The sequence below is a fragment of the Centruroides vittatus genome, unplaced genomic scaffold, assembly GCF_030686945.1.
Source record: "Centruroides vittatus isolate TY-2023 unplaced genomic scaffold, ASM3068694v2 contig_480, whole genome shotgun sequence".
NCBI classification, from domain to species: domain Eukaryota; kingdom Metazoa; phylum Arthropoda; class Arachnida; order Scorpiones; family Buthidae; genus Centruroides; species Centruroides vittatus.
In genome coordinates this window covers 419,780-443,432 of record NW_027122270.1, presented here as the reverse complement: position 1 = coordinate 443,432, position 23,653 = coordinate 419,780, and the positions used below count along the sequence as shown (strand labels likewise).

Below are 23,653 nucleotides of genomic sequence, written 5' to 3'. Positions count from 1 at the left end.
TTTCTGGACAAAAAAATAAAACCAGATACACTCAAGTTTTTTAGGTTTACAAGGACATTCAATTCTTATCATTTGGGAACAATTAAAAAGTTAAATACATGGAGCAACTGAATAGGTACAATCATAGATTATATATATATATATTTTCAATTTTTTCATAACATAGTTTAGTGCTTCCCCCAGGATACACCTTGGCGCCTTACTAACCACTTATTAACCTGCATCAGGTGCTCACCGACGTCGGGATTTCTGATATGGCACACAGAGAGAGAGAGTTTAGTGCATGGGCTGTCAAAAGGTATCTTGGTAGCCAGCCAGTTTGGTGTTTCAAAGTTGCTACTAACAACATTTGTCAAGATATATATATATATATATTTCATATGTTTAAAAAGTTTCTCTGTTGTGAGTATTGTAGAGATTGTATTAATTTATACGTCTTTGTGTCCTTAACTTAATTTAAACTTATCTCGTCTACTAGAACTTTATCAATTATGCTGCATCCATAAATCCAGTGTGGCTGTACGCCATATTTTTGTACATGTATTTTAGATTTAATTAGTTTTAATAATTTTCTCTCCTTCTTAACCCTTCTTTCTAACTTCCTTTGTCCATTGTTCTGGCTTCTGGGAACGCGGGCTTCCCACTCCCCACCCACCAAGGGGTCGTGTGGAACAAAGAGTTCGAGTGGAGGACGAGTAAAATCTGGGTCACGAAGGGTCACTTTTTCCCCGGCCGGACAAGAAGAAGCACGGACGAGAACGGCGAGCTCGTGAGACGGAATTCTACGAGGGCCGAATGGAGAGCCGTGAGGTGAGGATCTGGATTTTCGAATCAGAGACCCCGAAAGGAAATTATAGTAGAGATATTTGAAACGTTGACGAACCCAGAGACACGGAGAATAAACCACCAGCCGGCATCGGAGTTCAGCGAGAACAAGGGTACCCCACTGTCCTATCAATTCTTCTCACTTCCTACTTTTATACTTTTCTATCCTTTTAGGTTTAAGTTAGTTAAGAATCGCGCGGGTTTTATTAGTATTGTCGGGCAAGTAGTTGCCAAGAAGGTAAGCTACTTGGGTTATTGTTACAATCGGACAATAAGAGAAATTGGACTGAGGGAATCCAAAAAGAACTTATTTGTATATATTATTAATCGCGAAATTAAATTCGTTTTAATTGAATCCACGTGTCTGTGTATTCCTATCGCGCTTCACACTTTACATTGGCGTCCGCGACAGGATTCCCTCCTCGTCGATCCAATTCTCTGTATAGCTGTACTGATTATCAGTCATCGTTGTAAGGTATATGGAGGACAAAGGTACTCCCAGTATGAGTTTAGTGGCCGAAAGCCACAGTGAGAACCCACCACTCGTGGTTACTGGATTCTTAGGGATGATCCCCACTTTCTCGAATTCGCCTAACGACACGGTAAATATAAATCAACTATTTAGAACCATTGATAATGTGGCTAAGTTAGCCCAATGGGGGGACGAGGTTAAGGTGGCTGCGTTGCAAGCTAAACTAAAGGGGGAACCATTAAACACTTTCTTTTGTTTATTGGAGCAAACGCCTGCACCAACGTTTAAGGAAATTGAGCAAGACCTAATTAAATGTTTCCAGAAGCACGAAGGGAGAGGAAGGGGCTTACTCGATCAATTATTAAATTTGAGGCAAGGAGGAAAGGAATTAGTCAGTGAATATATCATTAGGACTAGAACCATAATGTCTAGGGCTATCTGGAGTAACCCAAATATCGCGACATTCAGAGACGAGATTATCAAGGAGAGGTTCATCAGGGGATTAGACATAAGTATCAGAAGTCACGTGTGTCGCAGGGAACCTGCTACCTTAGAGAAAGCCTTTGAATACGCTGAAAGGGAGGAAGAGCTAGAAAGGGAATGTAGTAATCCTAGCGACCTCAAAACGGTCTGTCATAACTTCCAGAGCGAAGTGGGTGCTGAATGTACACGTCCTGGAGTGAGCCCTAAAAATACTCTAAAGGATGAGGATCGATTGGCTAGTTTAGAAAAAGGGTTGAAGACCCTGTTCGAAATAGTTTCCAAGATGGCCGAAAACCCGACCCAGACTACTATGTCGCCTAATGTTAACGGCAGACTTTGTTTCATTTGCAATAGCCCAAATCACTTGGCTCGGAAATGCCCCAAAAGAAAAAGTTCGGAATTGAAACCAGCCCGGGAACCCGATCAGGGTCAGTGTCGCGTTCCCATCCTCACATTTAAATTGACCGAATTTTCACCTTCGGAGAGGGGACTCCCGTTAATAAGTGGCAGGGTAGCAGGGATAGAGATTAAGTTCTTAATTGACTCTGGTGCAGAAAGGTCTTTAGTTGATATAGAGACGAAACTCGAAAATAGCTAAGTCTTTCCAAAGTTCAAGAAGGGGTGAGATCACCCATATCAGAGGTATCAACGGCACGATCTCCACATGTAAGGAATCCTAAAGGGATCCATAAGCTACAAGGATGCGATAATACCTGCTTCCCTTTGTTGTATGGAATTCCCGGATAGGCTAGAATACCAAGGGATTTTGGGGATGGATGTTATCAATTTAGTCCCGTCATTGATAATTGATGGATGTACATTCATAAACCGTGAAGCTAGAGTGTTGAACCATAGTCCTCGCCCATCGATCATGTATTTCGATTGCTTAAGTTGCACTCCGATTGACACCGCCATAACCCCAGGAACTACAAAAGCTAATGACGAAAATCAGGTGACTCGCGTCCTCGATAAGTATCCCGGTTTGTCTTCGGAGGGGGTCGAAGATTTGAAAAACACCGATCTTTTTATGCATAGTCCCAGTTTCCACCATAGAGTAGTAGAATCACAAATGGAGGACGATTTTTTAAAAAAAATGAAACTAGGTCTTGCGAAAGCTCAAAGGAACATGCATCAGGGTCTTGCCGGAAAGGGTGTCCAGCCAGAATTCCAGTTGGAAGGAGGTGTGTTAGTCCACGTTAAACCAGGAAGAGATGGACTTTATAACTGGAAGCGGATATGTGTAGATCAGAAAATGGGTGAGGAGGTTGTTAGAGCGTTCCATGAGTCTGGCCTTGGGGGGCACTTGGGCATAGAGAAGTCTTGTAATACTGTTGGCAGGCATTACTACATACGGGGCCTACAATCGATAGTCCGATCGGTAGTGAGGGTGTGTAGGACATGTCAGCGGTGCAATACAAAAAGGAAAGGGCGTAACTTTAGTGCTGGTGAGAGAGTGTGGCTGTTACGCAAGCACCAGAGTATGAAGTTCGGGAAATTTTCCCCTAAGTATTCGGGTCCTTTCCGTATTACGAGAATTTTAGGTCCAGTAACCGCAGAGTTGGGTGGTAGTGATGGAAAAAAAAATTGTATTGTGCATTTCGATCGTTTGAAACCATATTATTCATATGCTGTATATAAGGGTCGAAACCATTACCGACCCAACAACAATGATTCCCCGGATATGTCTGATGATGATGGAGGTGATGAGATTGCATTACAGTACAGGAGACAGCCGATGACATCTATCAGGCGACAAGAAGACGATGCATCACCAGAGAATCCCCTTGAATCGGATGACGAGCATCAAGCTGTTCCCGCAAGCGAGGGTCGTTACCACCTTCGGAAAAGGAGAGTAGACTACTACAAACTCCATCATGGACTTTGAGCCTTTCCGATGGGGGCGTATGTGGCTGTACGCCATATTTTTGTACATGTATTTTAGATTTAATTAGTTTTAATAATTTTCTCTCCTTCTTAACCCTTCTTTCTAACTTCCTTTGTCCATTGTTCTGGCTTCTGGGAACGCGGGCTTCCCACTCCCCACCCACCAAGGGGTCGTGTGGAACAAAGAGTTCGAGTGGAGGACGAGTAAAATCTGGGTCACGAAGGGTCACTTTTTCCCCAGCCGGACAAGAAGAAGCACGGACGAGAACAGCGAGCTCGTGAGACGGAATTCTACGAGGGCCGAATGGAGAGCCGTGAGGTGAGGATCTGGATTTTCGAATCAGAGACCCCGAAAGGAAATTATAGTAGAGATATTTGAAACGTTGACGAACCCAGAGACACGGAGAATAAACCACCAGCCGGCATCGGAGTTCAGCGAGAACAAGGGTACCCCACTGTCCTATCAATTCTTCTCACTTCCTACTTTTATACTTTTCTATCCTTTTAGGTTTAAGTTAGTTAAGAATCGCGCGGGTTTTATTAGTATTGTCGGGCAAGTAGTTGCCAAGAAGGTAAGCTACTTGGGTTATTGTTACAATCGGACAATAAGAGAAATTGGACTGAGGGAATCCAAAAAGAACTTATTTGTATATATTATTAATCGCGAAATTAAATTCGTTTTAATTGAATCCACGTGTCTGTGTATTCCTATCGCGCTTCACACTTTACACCAGTATAATAAGTCCTGTTAATTGATAAAGTACTAGTAGATGAGATAAGTTTAAATTGTAGGTTGTAGTTAACCATTTTGCCTCATCAATTGGTTTCAGATACTTGATTAATAAGTCATGTGTAAGCTTTACTATTTCAGAACCAAATACAAGCAATTTAATTTAATGCATTGTTTGCATATACACAGTATCTTGGTTCAGTATGTCAGGGGGATGCTAACCATTGAAGAGCACAAGGTTTTGGTTGAGCTAGTGATAAATGTATAGAGACTATTAAACACAAGTTCCAGGAAAGGTTTCCAAATATGTGGGATGTGATAAGCAAATTTTGGAGCATCAGCTCCATGGTGGACACACTAAGTAGTAATAGGCCTAGTGTTCTAACAAACTAGATAAACTAAATTAGATACTATTGTGGATAAATTGTTGGCAAGCCCATCAAAGAATAGCACAGGAAGTGACTACAAGGTAGTCAAAAAGATATTGTAGGTCTTTCCTTACAAAGTACAGGCCATTCACATGCTGATCCCAATATATACATATACTGTTGACAGTTCCTAAACTTTGTAGTAGAGCATGAAGTGTGGGATGACTCTTTTTTTTTTTACATATGAGGTATTCATTTATCAGGATATATAAGTTTTCAAAACTCATGGTAATGGATCACTAAGATACTATCTACATATGTTGTGTGAACAGTCTTCATAAGCTGAAAAGGTTGGAATTTGGACAGAATAGGTAAAAAACTTATTGCTATTGCAGAAACCTATACTTTAACCATGTTTCCCTTAAGTGAAGTTCAGTGTACATTAAAATTTACCATCAAATTTGAAGTGTAATCTGAAGTTCTAGTCTGAAGTGTAAGCATATCAGTTAACATCTCTTTTGCATACTTTCAAAAATTTATATTATTGCTTTATAAACTTTCAATAAAATATAAGCAAATTTTAACTGATTTCTGTATTCAAAATTTAGAATTTTTTTCAGATTTAAAAAATTTTCAATCTATGTGCATAATAAATGAAAGTACAATAACCCCTTGTTCTGTCATGAACTTGAATATATCATGCTTTTTTATTGGTCCCCCAAATTTTAAAAGCACTCGAGTCAATAAATTTTAAAATATCAATTGCCATTGAATTTCTTTTAGCAACAAAATACAGTATTTTATTCCTATCATTGTCCTTGAAACTACCACTGCAGATGAAACAATAAATTCATCAAGATATAAATAAACAAAATAGGAAAACATCAATTATCATTTATGTTTTCTTTTGATATTAAAAGTTGTTTATTTATTGGTTTTAAGTACTGTCTCCTCATTTACAAGTCTCTGTGAATTTAAAATTTCAAATTCATTTTGTAATGTGTTAGGAAAAGATTTCTTTATTTCTGAACAGACACTACTGTATAAAAATTTTAGAACTAACTTTAACAGTAAAAATTCTCTAAAAAAGCAAAATATTTTATAAGTTTTGATGTTCTATTATATGTTCAATATTTATTTTTTAAATTTTCAATTGCTGTATAATTTTTATTGAGAAATATACCATATTTACTCACATATAAGATGAGGTTGTTGTTCATTTTTCACTGCTTCAAAAACCTAGGTCATCCTATATGCATGAGCAAAGGATTCTTTAGGTTTTTGCAATAATTTTTATGAACCACGTATTTGCATTTTTTACAGGATGCTCACCCTCTGGTGTTTAAAAACAAAAGTATTTTATCTGAGTCGTTTGAATCATTCTTATGTATTGCAGGAGTAAAGATGAATAGCAATAGGAAAAGCAAAGCTTTTGAATTGAATTCCAGATTGAAATTCCAAAATCACACGGGATCCCGATATAAGTTTTAATCCATTCCTACGTGAAAACAGATGATTATTCGGAAATCAGAATTTGGAGAAACTCATAAGTGTGGATTCAATTGTTAAGAATTGGCAAAAAAGGTTCCTGATTACATGAACAAATTATGTTGTCGATTTTACAGGATTTTTTCTTAAAGATTAAAATGCCAGTAATTTTTGTGGGACAATGTGTGCATTTATGTGCATTTGATATTTTATTTGTGATTAGATGAAATAAAATTAGAATTGTATTAATAAATCTAATTTTCTTTATTTTAATCTTTAAAGTCACACCTTGTCCTATATGCGAGTAAATACAGTAAATTACACACTATATTTTCATAATAAATCACTTATTTAAAAATTTATTGTACTGTATAATAAAATTGCAACTGATATTTTGTTTTTGTATCGACCGTATTTGTCTTTAAATGTCATAGTTAAAGAAACAATAATACTAAATTGGCATTCATGGTATCGATATTTACGTAAACATCAATTAATATGATATAACCATGAATAAAATTCAGTATTGCAAAACTAAGCTTATTTTATATCAGAAACACTTGCTGTTTCATCAGCAAGTGAGTAGGGGATAGAGATTTCATAGCATGTATAATCTGTTTAGTATAAGCTCAGAATTTTTAGTACTCATTTATATTGCACTGCCAGATATATTGGACTTTCTCTTTGTCTCCCGACAAGTGCAATATAATGAGAGGCGACTGTACTTCATTCTTTCATTATGTTGTAGTCATACTAACTTGTAAAATTTTTGTTTCTAAAAAGATAAATCAATAAGTGTTCTTTTGGATATCAAATAAAACATAATTGAAGATTTTGATGCTTTTTCATATTCTCAATTGGCTGAAAAGAATGATTCACAAAAATTTATCTGAAAATAGATATTTTGTTGTAAGACTGCAATCTAATATATTTCTAGTTTCTCTGAGGTTAAAATTACATGATACTTGTTAAGGTTAATATCAACACTTAAAGCAGACTCTTGTGAAACCTCATATATTTAATTAATCAATTCTAGAAAATATTATTATTATATATTAAATATTTATACAAAATTAGAACTTACCTCACATGGATTAGAGCAACGACAATAAGTACAACCATGTTCATCTGCTTTTTCTTCTTTGCCAAAAGGACATTGTAATTGATCACAATTGGAAACAGGACAGGGAAGTTTAGTTGTTGCATCAGGAATATTTTCTTAAAAATTAAAATTAAAATAAGTTTTGGATACAACTTAATCATAATCAATCATTTGTTAATAAATATTATTCTTCATTTCTGATTTGAAAAAGCAAAATAATATAAACCCAAAATAAAGACTCAGTTGAAATTTTTATTGCTTTTTTTCGTACTTATTTTAAATACTGGCATTTTCTTTCTTTCTAATTTTATCGTATTTTGTTAAACCTGTTATACCAACATAAAAATGATATTTTCATAAGGAACAATTTAATGTTAGAACAAATGTATGTCATTACAATGAAGTTTAGGTATTAAAAACCAAACAATGTTCTGCTGGAAAAATGTTTTGTGGATATGTCTGTATTATATTTAAGAGAATCGCAAATAAATGTATAAAATAATGAATAATAATATACAGGGTGGATCTCTTAAATGATTACATGAGTTTCTATAATGTCTTGTGAATAAAATTAAGTTTTTAAAGAGTTTTTGTTCCTTTATTTTCAATAAGAAGATTACAATAATTTACTGAATTAACAAGTGGAGCTGGTTTTACCTGGAATGCACTGTATTAATTGCAGTCATTAAATAGTTTAAAATTTTATTACAAATTTTATATCATAGCTATAATGCAATACTCATTTTACTGTGTGGTGTTACCACACCAATTTTTGTTTTATATTTTATTATTATTATTTTTTATTTATTTCTCACCATTAGTTCACGTTAAAGGGAGCTGCTCCTACCTTCCTAACTTCCAATAGGGGGTATTTAAGATTTCCCCCGGCATTCCTCAACCTCTTTGACTTGTCCTTTCAGGACGTGAGGAGGTGGAAATCATGAGTGAGAACAGGTTAACCTACGAGTGAGTGAGAAAGGACAATGAAGGAAAGAAATTAACCAAATTTTAAATCCATCACCATCGAGTGTTGTTTGTAAGATTCCTTTGGATAGACAGACTTTGAACTTTAACTTCAACAAAATCCAACAGGATGAACTCTATAGTTTCAATTTTGGTGCATTCACAAGATTTTTTTTCTTTTTTTGATGTTCCAAACAAAGGGAAAGGTATTTATTTAAACTACATGCACTAATCATTGTATTGCTGATTTCTCTAATTGTTATGGGGCTTATTACATACTTTTATCAAGTTTCCCACATGATTAATGTTAATCATCCAGTCCAGGGGTCGGCAACCTTTCAGCGATGTTGTGCCAAACGTAAGTTATTCTGAGTGCCGACATGATTCTACCAAGTTTATTATATATGTATCAAAATTAGTCCGGTTATAATGAACTTCAAAAATGTATAATTTTCATTACACTTAATTGTATAAATATAAATATAAAATTGCAATGTTGCTTGTGAAATTATGGACTGTCAACTGGAGCAAACAACAGATGAATAATGGAAGCAAAGCATTTTGTTAAACATTGCAATTTTATATTTATATTTATACAGTTAAGTGTAATACTGTTGGCCATGTTTTTATATTTATTATTTTTACTTGAAAAAGTATGATTTTGAAGTTAAGTTGTTAACTGAATTATGCTCTTAAATGTGAAGCACTTGCATAACACATAGATGGTGACACAGAGTATAAACACATGCCCTGTAATAGAAATATACAAACAAGAGATTAATTTTTAATGTACCACTGCCTTTGCTGAACTATGACTTCCATTTAAATGTGTAATTAATAATTAAAATATAATTTTTACTGCATTTCTATTCAGAGTGCCATTGAAAATTGTCCTGCGTGCCATGTTTGGCACATGTACCATAGGTTACCAACCCCTGATCTATTCCAATCCCACTCAAGGGTATGATACACAACTCCCCCTTCTATCTCTTCACCCTCTTGATATTTAACCACCAAAATTTAAAAGCATCAATCCCCCTAATATATAAACCTCCCTGCAAAATTCAGAAATTTTCAACAAAAGGTACAGGAGTTATCAAGCTTCAAAGTGAGTGAACAAAATTATACTATGCACCAGAGATACCTGCAGACTGTAAAAAGAGGGACACAAGCTATATAAAAAAAAAGGCATCCCATACAACGATGCTATTGCATATATCAAAATTGCATTAATAAACTACAGTGATACTTCTGTACTTGACCAAACAATCACAATCTGCTAGAATAAATTTTTGGTTAATAAAATCTACAATATTTTCATTTTAATTTTGTCATCAGTAAAAAAGTTTTCTGTGACAAAAATGAGTAACTAATTTAAAAATAAAATTAAACCTTAGAGCTCCCTTAAGGATTAAGAAAAGGGCAACCAACAACAAAGGGGGCAAGTGCCCCAATGTATGAGTACCACTGCTACACACATCCATCCATACATACATACAGGAAACACCCCTGAATTTTTTTGCAATTCTCAATGTTTCAAGGTCCAAAAGTGTAAAAACCTTTGGGGGTCTTTTCTTTTATGAATTGCCATACTTTCTCTTTGTTATACATAACAGCTAGGAAAGTAAAATACAGTAGAGCATTGTTTATCCGAATCAATTGGGGACTGGGGTTGTTCGGATAACTGATTTTTTTGGATAACCGATTATGTACGAAAAAATATATTAACCTATCTGATGTTGAAATTTTTCTCCGTTGCGTGTCGCTGTGTTGAATTTTCGTCGATTTTAAGCCTAACGAAAATTTTTATAATAATAATCGAGGCTATTGTATCGTTAAAAATTATTTCTTTATTTTGTACAAACAAAATAAATATATTGAAAAATATAAAAACAAAAAAATTATACTTTAGAAGTTAATCTAGTATCAAAAACGTTCGATTTGGCACAACACAGTCCGACTGGAAAGCTTTCGGATAAACGACACTTTACTGTATACTCATAGTAATAAGTTTGAATAAATTTTAACATTCAAACGATTTAACATTTTATACATTTCAAATTTTACAGAATAAGTGTTCTATTTCATTTATCAATATAAAGTTTGTTTGATGCTGAAGACTTTAAATTTAGGCCAAAAACATTTTGTATTTAAATGAAAAAAATAGTTTTAGTAACCTTTAGTGTAATAAATTATTTCTTCTTTTAGTGTTACATTTCACTAGATTTTCATATATATTCCCTGTTTACATTTATTTAACATTATATATATAATAAATATGATTGGATACATTTACTAAATTATTAGTAATTTTCATATCTGAAGTTTTTTATTTGATTTTATTATTATAAAGTGATAAGCTAATTTAAAATTAAGTCATTTTTATAGATGATTAAAAATAGTTAATGTTTGATAAATAAAATATTTTTATAAGAGCTATTAGCATTAGCAAAAAAGCATGTTAACTTTCGATTGATATTCCTAGGACAATTTTAAAAAACTTTTAAATATTTTAAATAATCTGTTCACCTTTGGCTTCTCCACAAAATTTCATACAAATATCAAATGTTTTGAATCGATTTTTGTTTCCACCACAACCAGTATATACAAATGGCAAACAAGTTTTGCTGCTGGGATCGTAAAACCATCGAGCATAAAATTTATTACATAATCCAGTATCTGCAGGCATATGACAGATGTCTAAAATAAAAAACTTATATTAATTGACTATAGTTATAATGCATTTAATTTCAACAAATTACAGTAATAGTTTTTTCAATTTTCTATTAATAAAATGTAATACAAAAATAAAAATATTTAAGTAAACAACGTAAAAGTTGTAAAGCTTCAAAATTCTAGATATTTTATGAACTTTTTTATAATTTTTAATTTTTACATACTAAATAAAATTATTTTTATATTTGAAAATTTCTTCAAAAGTTAAAATAGTAATAACAAAATAATTATTTTAGAAATAAAAAATTTTTTTACCAGCATTGTCATGTGAAATAGTAGAATATGTAGTAGTATGTAATTCTATAAAAGAATTATAAAAATTAAAATATGAAATAATTAAAAATTCAAATATCACAAAAATATAAAACAATTTAAAAAATTAACATTTACCTTCACGTAATTTTTTAACACATCTTAACTCACAATCTCTTCGAGATTGGAAACGATTATTATTACCTTGACAACCACCATATTTAAATTTTTTGCAAGAATTAGTTGAAACATCATAATACCATTGAGTGTATTCACCAAGACAAGGACCAGAATCTCTAGACATTGTGCAAATATCTGAAATAAATTTCGAGAAAACACAAATTATTGTAATCTTTAGTTATTTTAAACACTATTCATCATAAAGTCATTCAAAACCAAATAAAATATATGTATACTAAAAGGTTCATATTAAAAATAATATTTAAAATATACATATTTTTAGCAAAGTTTTTAATTATAATATACAGGTCTATATTTCATTATTCATTAATTTGTTGACATTTTTTTATTCTTTCTACTGTTCTATATCACAATTCATGATTTTAGACTTTCTAACTTAATGATTAATTGCAAGGATCAATTTTCAATGTAAGTGCACAAAAACAATTTTAATTTAAATACATTATATGCCTTCAAAAACTTTGATACCATAATTTTGTGTGGATAACCTGTGGATTGTCTGTGTTTGAAAGATAATTTGGAGTATAGGTTATGCAATGGGGTGGGTTATATGCTGATTTTATTTTTTGGTGCAAGAGTCATATAAGCTAAGCTGTGCCATGTCAAATGGTGAAAATTTTTAATAAATATATAAATTAAATTAACAACAACAAAAAAAACAACAATACACGTGTAAAACATAACAAATAAACAAAACAACAGGGTATGTAAAAGTGAATACTAAATAAATAATTAAATCTCTATATATATTACACATTTTCAGAAAGTCCTGTAGATTGATATGCTACTTTCTTGGCCCAAAACTTCTGTCAGTCTTGCATTTCCAAAATGCTGTCTACGCCTCCTCTCGAAAGCAATGCAATTGCACAGTATGTGTTTAACACTTATAGTACAGTTACAAAACTGGCATACTGGCTGGTCGTCACCCTTCAAAAAGGTATTGATGAGTCAGCCAAGTATGTCCAATTGTCAGACAGGTAAGGATTACTTCTGTGGGATTCAAACCGGAGATTAAATTTTTATTATTTAGACATTTTAATTCTATGTAGTTTTAAAAACAGGAAATGCCCCAATACCAGAAATCCTATGTCATTTCCTTCATTTTCCAATGAAGAAAATGACTGTATAATTTCAATATTTGCTAAAATAATATTTTTCTCTTAAATTCATATTTAATAAATTAATGAGAGAAGCAAATGTCTTCCACATGTTGTTTATGAAAAAGGAAACAAGTTTCCCTTTTGTCATAAAAGTGACAATATAACTTCCCTTTTCACATCCCTTATCTCCTAAGTTGGGCACACATCTAAGTCCACCCCCGAACATCCCATTGACATACGAAGAAACCTTCATTTTGATTGGTTCAAAATATTTGAATAAAGAGATCCATTTCCTGCGATCGGGAGGAGTTCTCACGAAGTTTCCGAAGCAGAAGGGTTCTCCAAAAGTTCCCAAAGACATCACCTCAAGTCTCTGACAGTCTCCAGAGAAGTCCCGATGAGTCCTCCGCTCTAACCTTATTTTTATAATTTGTGTGCCTCAAAACCTTGAAGATTCTCCTCCATCCTCTTCTAATCACTTTGAATAGCCGTCGTTGAACTTCAACTGCAATACACGGCATCGCCGAATAGAAGAACAAGTTTAAGGCGAGGTATTATTGTAAACTCTCTCTCCATGAGATAGGTATAAGTGTAGGAAATCTTCTTGTTCCCGTATTTGTCTTGTTGTTTATTAAATCTTTTGTTGATTTATATGGTCTCCTCAATGTCTTGAAGCCGCGCCAAAGTCTTGTCCTGATCTACGTACCCTCCTCACTCGTCAGAGCTAATTAACGCATAATAGGGCGCATTTCATCCCTATCTGGTGTCGGGAGCCTGACAACGGAGAGGACAATCTCAGGATCACCTAATCTCCACTTTTCTTAGTTAACATTTCTAACTGTTTAACACCATCCTATGACTTGTGGGCAAGCCTTCGAGGCTCGAATGCCGAATAAGTGGTATAGAGAGTCACAACAGATTCTAACCCCCGGCTGTCCTCACACTTCCGATCTCCTATTATACACTTCATTACATGTCTAATTTTCTATCAAAGGTTTGATTTTGTGTAGTTTATTGTGGACTAGTGTGTTCCACATGTTTTGCCATCTCTCTGCTAGTCGTTTCTTAATGACTAGCTTCAAGTCGCTTCCTTCAGTAGGCATTGCATGCTGTGAAAGACTTGTTGACTTTGCAGCTGCATCAGCTTGTTCGTTCCCTCTTATACCTACATGGCCTGGGACCCAACAAACTTTTACAGAGAAATTATACGTAAAAAGATGACAAATTAGTTTCTGAATTGTAATCACTATAGAGTGAGAAATAGGTTCACACAAAATCAAAGCCTGAAGTGCACTAACTGAGTCAGTGTAAATCACACAGCAATGGTGACCTTTTTCTATATACATACTTTAAGGCTAAAGGTTACAGTATTTAGTCAATAAATGAAATATAAATTTAGACTGTGTTTCTTATAGAAAAGTCTATATTTGTATGTCAAAAAATAAGAAATCCAAATATTAAATTCATATTAATTAAAATGGTACCTTGAGTGTGGGGAGTGGATGTAATCTTACAATATTTCTCACATCTTTCTTTATCATCAAATCTATTAGCATTTCCTTGGCATCCACTAAACATAAATTCAACACATTCATCTGTAGAGTGAGAATAATACCATTGAACAAAAGATCCACTGCATGACCCTTGCACTTTGGGTAATTTGCAGATATCTGGAAATATATTAATAAATGGTAAAGTAATCATTGCCTAAATAAAATCAATATAATGTTAAAAAACAAATAACTGTAAAGAAAAATTAAAGTTATCAAAAAGATAAAGCTCATTGAAACTAATTATAGACTTAATTTTAGAGCTTTACAAATCCAACATAAGTAGCTAAATTAATTCATCCAATATTATTGACAAATACTGGTATTTTTCCTAAAATTTGAACTAATCACATACTGAATATAATTTTAATGGTGAATTTTTAATTTTACTTATTCATAAATTACTTCATTGCTAAGTTTTATGATAATTGTTTATCATCTTTCTTTTTTGTCTTAAATAAACTAAGGATGCTGCCTAACAAGGGTGGAATTTATGCTAAGCATGAGCATGCTATAAATTTGTACTTTCTTGGCAGTAAGCATGTGTGGCCATTGGCCATATTATTCGCGTATTTTATATTTTTAATATGTAATATAAGTTAGTGTTAGCAATTCCTTTGTTTCTTTTGTCTTATCTATCCTCCAAAACTTTCCCCACCACTCCTTTTTACTCTTTGGTGGGATTATTGTTTCAAAGAAAGGACAACCAATAGAACAATAGAAGAGACGACGCCGAGGGTCTCGACAGGAGAAAGTGAATCACTTTTGGACTGGACTGCGGAGAGAGAAGGTGTGAAAAAGAAGCGATCTCGACCGGGGTGATAAGTCAGCAGCAGAAGAAAAGAAAAGGATACGACGGAAGAGTGAGAGATTCACCGAGAACATGGGAAGCCTATAAAAATCAAACAGGACTCAAGAGCGGTATCCCACCAAAGTATTTCAATCTTCGTCTATTTCTATCTCTACATGTATACCTTTGTTCTTCCCCTTAGTTATAAGTAGAATAAGTTTTAGTTTTAAGATCTACATGCGCGTAATTTGTCAGGTTCCGTTTTGAGCGTGCCCTTTCGTTAAGCTTAAAGACTGAACGACTGTAAAAGGATTTTTCTTTGTAAAGTTGGGATCCATAAAGAACCTGTTTCTGTTCTTTCTGGCGAGAATAAAATCCGCACCTTTGTTAAAAGTAACGTGTTTCTATTATTATTTTGTGTCGGTCTGTTCGCGGAAACCATTACACCTCGTCACGAATCTTCACACATGATTAATTTCTGTCTCACTACTGTATATAAGTGAAGATACTAATTTCCGCAGTTAAATCAATTTTGTCTAAATAAATAAATAATAAATATAGAGTATATCAAAGGCTTCCTACAAATGCCAATGATTCATTCAAATTTATTATAATTTGAGAACAATGTCTCCTATAATAATAAATGAAAAAATTTCTCAAAGGTCTAAATTAAATTAATTTAACATATTCCAGCTTTAAATGATTTTCCTAAAATTCATTATAATATAAACTATTTTATGTATGCTTTACCATATTATTAAAATAAAGAAAAATTTTATTTTAACGACCATGTAAAGATAAACTAGATAAGCTTATATGAAATTAACATTTTCTACTGTTTACAACAGCCATCTTCAAGTTAAAATGTTTATTTTTACATTAAATTACTTTTTTATGTACTGGATTTTTGGCATTCTTAATGTTTGTTTGAAATTTTAAAAGATTTGCCAAACTGTGAGTTATTTATGCAAAAGTCTTATTTGAATAAACAATTTATAAACTTTATGATTCTTATTTTTATTTTGAATTTTAAAATTTTAAACAAATTTGATTAAAAATCACAAAATAATAAAGAATAAAGTGTATAATAGATTTTGTTGAAATCAAAAATAAAATTATGCATATAGAGATTTGGAAAATTATAACAGAATTGACAAAAATTAAAGAACAGTACACTCTTGCTAATAGTGTACTGTTAGCAATACAGTACACTATTGCTATGTTTAATTTCAACAAATTACACCATTCTAGTGTAATTTGAATATATTCTATGTAGTTTTAAAAACAGGAAATGCCCCAATATCAGAAATCCTATGTCATTTCCTTCATTTTCCGATGAAGAAAATGACTGTATAATTTCAATATTTGCTAAAATAATATTTTTCTCTTAAATTCATATTTAATAAATTAATGAGAGAAGCAAATGTCTTCCACATGTTGTTTATGAAAAAGGAAACAAGTTTCCCTTTTGTCATAAAAGTGACAATATAACTTCCCTTTTCACATCCCTTATCTCCTAAGTTGGGCACACATCTAAGTCCACCCCCGAACATCCCATTGACATACGAAGAAACCTTCATTTTGATTGGTTCAAAATATTTGAATAAAGAGATCCATTTCCTGCGATGTCATGCCAGTGCAGTGACATTTGATGATAGGGAAGTTATGCTGGCCCTGGATAGAATCATTGGAAGTGTTATACGATATTTTGGTGTGTAGCATCCACGAACTAAACCACGTGAGGTTGGTGCTCTGTAAAGCGCATGCGCAAGTGTGTATAATCTGGCTGCTTTATGCCATTCAAATATTTTTGCTGTGGAAGCTGTCCCATATTTGACAATACAGGTATACCTCGAGTTACATCGTTTTGAGTTACGACATTCTTGATTATACATCGTTTGTCAAAAAAGTATATGGAAAAATAAAAATCAAGTTTAAGTCATTTTATTCGACTTTACATCTGTCCACCACAAATATTGAATCACAATAAGTCGCAATATCACTAGAAAAGTGTTAAAAGCACATAAAATTATATTAAAATATATACAATTACAGTGAATGTTAATATAATCATCATGAATCCTAGAGAACAAAACATGAAAACATCTGTGTTTCTGTGTTGTTGTCTTATTTAGTGGTCTTAAGTGCTCATTATTGGCATTTTCCACCGTAGTTTCGACTTACGTTGTAACTACACAAGAAAATTCGACTTACGTTGTTTTTCGACTTACATTGCCTCTCCTGGAACCAATTACCGATGTAAGGCGAGGTATACCTGTATAGTGCTTCCATTGGGAATATGCATATATGAATTTATATTCGAATATATCACTGTTTTTCACATGTATATAAATTTGTAAAAAGATACATAATGCAGTTATAATAAAATATTAATTTTAATTAATTCAAAGTACGTTAAAATATGAAAATAATCGCACAATATGTATATACCGTATTTTACGGACTATAAGACGCACCTTAATTCTTAAGCAATTTTTAAAAAAAAATACCTATAAGACGCTACGGACTATAAGGCGCACCTGAATTTTGGAGGCAATTTTTCGAAGAAAAAAGTGCGTCTTATAGTCCTTAAAATACGGTATATTTTAATCGCACAATATATTTTAGAAAATACAAGGGAAGTGGTACTTCCACAGCTTCCATGAACGGCACGCCACTGGTACAGCTTTAAAAAAATCAGAACCGAAGGGCAAAAATTGACATCAATCATTGTCTCTAGGCCTATACACACACAATAATTCAACATAACTGTGCAAGAAAAGTGCATTAACAAGAATCTAGTATATAGGAAAATTAATACTTATGCTTTTATGAGTCAAAAATCATTACAAAATCACTTCTTTATATTGAAATTTAAACAATTAACTATAAGACTACAAGTGTTACTTGTTAAAATAATTCTTTTTTGAAAAGTATATATGTAGCACTACGTTAAAAGTTTTCAGAATCATATCCACTATTTTCTTTTTTTTTCCCACTAATTGAATTAACCCCTCAACATAAATTTATTTATTATGAAACAACATACGTCAAATTCATTGAGATGAGAACACAGACAGACACAAAATATCAAATTTAATCAATAGAATAATTTTTTATTACTTTATTTATCATTATTAAACTGATCATCTGGAAATTACTAAAGATTAAAATTTTCAAAAAGTAAGAATAGTTTTATTTCTTTTCTTAATTTTCAGTAACTTTTAAAAATTAATAATTAATAAGCTAAGATTTGTAGAATGAGAAGTGCTTACATGTGTGAAATGCATATTATATTTTATTTTCTAGAAATTATTTTATATGAACTTTATCAATAATGCAGAAAGAATCTCTCTCTCTCTTCATTTTGAAACCTTCAGTTCTTTTCTCTATTTATATGAAATTAAAACATAGTAAAAAATAAAAGAATACCTTGAGAATATGTGCATTTTGTTTCACATTCTCTTCTTGATTGAAATCTATTTCCATTTCCTTCACAACCTCCATAGTAAAATTCCTTGCATACTCCATCAGTTTTATCATAGTACCATCTAATTTCTCTATTTGGACAAGGTCCAGAATCTTGATCAAGAAAACAGTAATCTGAAAAAAAGAATAAAAGGAACAAATTTAATATTTTGTAAGTTCCTATATCATATATTAAAATAAAATAATTTTATTAACAATTAGAATAATAGGTTAAAGAAGAATTTGGAGAAGTAACAGGAATTAAGCATCAGATTTATTTAAAAACAGCTGTAAAAACTGAAACTCTATAAGAAATTAATTAAAAAGGTAATTAATTATTTAATTTTAATTAATTTATAATCAAATGAATTATTTTAAAATAATATCTTGTATTTATTTCCAATTCAAATTATGTTCAAAAGACTAAGAATGGGTCAAAAGATTAAGATACAGTATGTTATTAAATAAATTTCTGTATATCCTATTTTTCAAAATAGGATATACAGAAATTTCATCAAAATATCATCTTCCATAATTTTGCAAATTCAGGAAACATTTAGAAAAATCAACTTATTTCAGGGATTACAAAATATCTTTCAATTTGTTTGTATGCATTCTAACTGAAACCATTTTCCATTTTCCCATTTTTTTTATTCATTACCTAAAGTCATTAGGAGCTAGATCAGGAAAGTAGGATAGTTTTGAAAGAACAGCAATTCCACATTTTCTCAAATAAATACTGTAATGATTGAAATACCTGTATATGGCCTGATCAGTGGTGAATCCAGAGCTATCGAAAGGAGGCTGGATAACTCAAAACTTAAATATATTTGAATAATTAATGAGTATCAAGTACATATTATTAACATATACATAATGATTGTATTACGGATAGTCTGATAAACCATATTTGCCATCATAAGTGATTTTATAAACAATGTTTTGAAGTTCAAACAGATAAATTTTAATTTTTTGGTGTCAATGGGAGGGCTTAATGTAGCCCTTTCCTTGCATCCACCACTGGGCATGATGTCATATACAATTTTTGTTGTTATTTTTTCAGATCATTTAGGCAAATTACATAATTGTTGTAAAATGTTAAGATAAATATGTTTCAGTGTCTATTGTTTTCTGAGGTGTCTCCACCACGTTGAGAATACCCATTCTTGGAATAATCCAGTACATGATCATTGATTAAAGTGATTTGTCCAGTTTTAATCATTTGTGTCATTTGTAATATTGTGATTTTTATATAGTTTCCTTTCCAAAAGCTTGTTTTATACATGATATACAATTTCTGTTGAAACTTTGTATTAAATTTGAAAAAACCAACATATATTTTCTGTTCTAACTTTTCCCATGACAAATTTTGAGCAACTTTTACTACTTTACTCTTTATCATCACACACATGCATGTGAAATAATTATATGATTATTACACATGAAATCAGTTTCATTCATTTATATTAAATTACAAAAAATTATATCTTAGATATTATTTTACTTTACATGCCCATTCCTGAAACTTTTTGAACACACTTTGTAAAACTTTATTTATATTTTTACAAAGGGAATATTTATATTACTACAATTAAGAAAAGTACTTATTAATAAAGGGTAATGAAAGTAAAACAAATTTCCAAAATTATACAATATAACAGAACACAATTTAACTTTTTATTTGCAAAAGTCATAAAGCTGGAGAAATGTTTTGATAATATCAATCGTAATAAGTTGTATATAGAACTAATACTGGATAAATCTAACGTATAAGACATTAAAAAAAAAACCAAAAAAGCAAGCAAAAGAAATGAAAATTTAATGAGAAACTAGGATTTAGAACAGTTTGTAACCTGACAACAATTGCTAAAAGCTGTTGAAAACATTAGTTTCTCATTAAATTTACATTTCTTTTGATGGATTTTGATTTTTTGCATGTGTCAAGTAATAAGTTATCTATTACATCAATTACAGGAGAAATATATATTTAAAATAAGTTATAAAAATATATAATGAACTACTTTCCACTGATTTTTATTATTATTTAAGTTTAATTTTAATTTCATAATCATAAAATCAAAAATACATTTATTATTAAATTTTTTATTGATTATTGCAAACCATGTTAATTTTATATCAAATAAAATTAACATGGTTTGCATATCAGGTTAAAATTATCTAAAATATTTTATTAACTGAATATAGTTCATTTGAAAATCTACTATTTACACACATCTTAGCAAATATTTATTTTTTAAAAAATTAGTTCTTTTACTCATTTCTTGATTATTTCTGTATAACATACCATATTTACTCGCATATAAGACAAGGTTTTTATTCATTTTTCATACCTTCAAAAACCTAGGTTGTCCTATAAGCGCAAGCAAAGGATTCTTTGCATTTTTGCAATCATTTTTGTGAACCGTGTATTTGCCTTTTTTACCAGATGCCTACCCTCTGTTGTTTAAAAAAACAGTATTTTCACTGGGTCATTTCAATCATTCTTGTGTATTATCAAGAGTAAAGATGAATGGCAATAGGAAAAGCAGAGCTTTTGAATTGAATTCCAGATTGAAATTCCAAAATCACATGGAAGCCCGATATAAATTCTAATCCATTCCCACATGAAAACATGATTATTCAAAATTCAGAATTCGGAGAAACTCGTAAATGTAATCGATGGAGAATGGATTCGACTGTTAAGAATTAGCAAAAAAGGTTCCCAATTGTCCAGCTTTACATTAACAAATTATGCTGTCAATTTTACAAGATTTTTCCTTAAAGTTTAAAATGCCAGTAATTTTTGTGGGACAATGTGTGCATTTACATGCATTTGATATTTTATTTGTGATTAAACGAAATAAAATTAGAATTGTATTAATAAGTCTAATTTTCTTTATTTTGATCTTTAAAGTCACACCTCGTCCTATATGCGAGATCGTCTTATACGTGAATAAATATAGTAAAAGGGAGAAAACAGATTGTTATTACATATGACATCTTCATTACAGAATATAACTTTTCATGATATAAATATTAAGTTACCTATTTTAAATTTTTCTGGCTTTACTGTTGTTACCGATTTTCCACATTGTTTTTCACATTCATGATAGCTTCCAAAATTATTGTTGTTGCCATTACAACCACTGTAATAGAAACTTTTACATTCTTTCCTTTTGACATCAAAATACCATCTTTGTTTAAAATCATAACAATTTCCAATAACTTGAGGTAACTTACAAATGTCTTTTTCTATTAAAAGAAAAATAATCTCAGTATATTTAAAATAAAATATAAACTTAGAAAGAATAAAAAGTTTTCAAGCATATTAGATATTTATATTTTTAAAAACAGTTCTTTATTAAGTCATGTTATTTAATATTTACAGTACAGTACATTGTATATTCAACATACAATTACCAGCATAAAAAAGAAAATATTATGTACTGTAGATGTAAAATTAATGTAATATATTAACAAAGGACTAAATAATTAAATTTCGTAAACGAACTGCCATGCATTAGACCAATCTTCTGCAACCAGTGTGCCGTCACATGGCATAAGGTGTGATATAAACTTTTACATATTCTGTTAATTTCAAGTTTTATTTATATATTTTTATCACAGTTGTTGTGTTTCTTATGCTTGTATTTCATTCTCTGCCACAGCACTGATAAAATAAGATGATGTTTGTTTATTATTTATTATGAGCCATGCATTTTTATGTATTCTAAGAAATTATATGTAAAATAAATTTGCTCACAAGTGTTGATGTCTATTTAATATTAATAATAGGTTATTGGCATTACATAATTCTATTAATAGTATCATATCATATGTTTTTGAGGGGAATAACATATTGGTGTGCGGTGTTGAGTCATGGGTGTGCTGCAAGTAGAAAAATGTTGCGGAATACTGCATTAGACAGATTGTCTGCATCTCTATAGTTGATGCACTTGGACTTTTTGTGAGCCTTATAAATTTTTATGAACTATTTACCTCCAGTTATTTTTAAACTTTATGGATAATAGTTGGGTAGTTATTTTGTTGTCTTTCTTTGTGAGATACAGTATATATATTGAATTTTACTATTTACATGATAAATAACAAAATTTTACTTTTTACACAAAAACTTCTAGACACACTGTAAATTATCAGACTTACTTCTACTCAAACCGAACAGTGCTAATTTCGCTTTTGATGCTCGGTTTGAGTAGAAGTAAGTCTGATTTTACTTTTTACCATTTCATATTAAAAGATTGAAATTTTTGATATTTAATGTTATCTTTTACTTACTTACCTTTCTTTGCTAAACATCTATTTTCACAGTCACTTAAAGTTTCAAAACGATTATCATTACCATCACATCCACTATAGTAGAACTGTTCACATGTTTGTGTTTGAATATTAAAATACCAATATATCACGGCTGCTGTGCAGGTTCCCTCTTTTTTCGGCAAATCACAAATATCAAGAGATACAGGTGATACAGGCACTACAAAGTGAAAGTTATGATAATTAATTATTGTGAAGACAATGGAAATATAAATAGTTTTCTATTCATTATATAAAAAAATTCTTCCTAATTACTATAAGATAAATCTTATTATACAATATAAAATGCAAGAGAAAAGCATTTTCTACTGCATTTTGCAAAAGATATGATCCTCATCTTAAATTATCAAGGATTGTATTAATTATTAAATTAACTATGCTAATTAGACAATTTTTAAAGTTTTATACTATACTTTGATTGTTTTATTACTTTAATTGTTAAATTTATCTTCAAAGATAAATTTAACAATTAAAGTAATATTTAGTTAATAAATAATTAATGCCATTATATACTGTATAGATGATTTTTCATAATAACTGTAACTCTAATTACTAAACTATATTTACTTATTTTTTATATAAATTATTACTATGAAAAATATTTTATATTAAAAAATAGTTATTGTGAAAAATGTAAGAAAGCCGACTTCCAGGAACAAACAGTTAATTGCACGTCAGGAAAAGCCTAGGGACTGATCGTATGTGAGTGGTGATGTTAGAGGCAAAGATGATACATCCTTACAAAACCATTTATTTTTGTCATAAAATAACTTACACTACGAACAAAATAATCTGCTTTGAAGATTAGGCAACTGGGTGTGATGACTGTTGATTTTATAGCATCGCTTGACTGTTGATGGTGATGACGATGCTTAGGAGATGGCAATGCCGATGGTAAGGGCCTTG

At 31.2% G+C, this 23,653-nt stretch overlaps 1 protein-coding gene across 3 annotated transcripts in view; it reads right to left on the bottom strand.

Moving 5' to 3' along the window:
- Positions 1-23,653, bottom strand: part of LOC136977859 (papilin-like) — a 108,218-nt gene that overhangs the window by 11,278 nt on the left and 73,287 nt on the right. For all 3 annotated transcript variants that reach the window (XM_067273448.1, XM_067273446.1, XM_067273447.1), the window contains 8 exons: positions 22,713-22,907; positions 21,458-21,664; positions 18,377-18,547; positions 14,089-14,274; positions 11,442-11,618; positions 11,307-11,351; positions 10,845-11,015; positions 7,335-7,468 (listed from right to left, as the gene is read on the bottom strand). In XM_067273448.1, the coding sequence (XP_067129549.1) occupies positions 7,335-7,468; positions 10,845-11,015; positions 11,307-11,351; positions 11,442-11,618; positions 14,089-14,274; positions 18,377-18,547; positions 21,458-21,664; positions 22,713-22,907 (1,286 nt within the window). The remainder of the gene's footprint in view (positions 1-7,334; positions 7,469-10,844; positions 11,016-11,306; positions 11,352-11,441; positions 11,619-14,088; positions 14,275-18,376; positions 18,548-21,457; positions 21,665-22,712; positions 22,908-23,653) is intronic.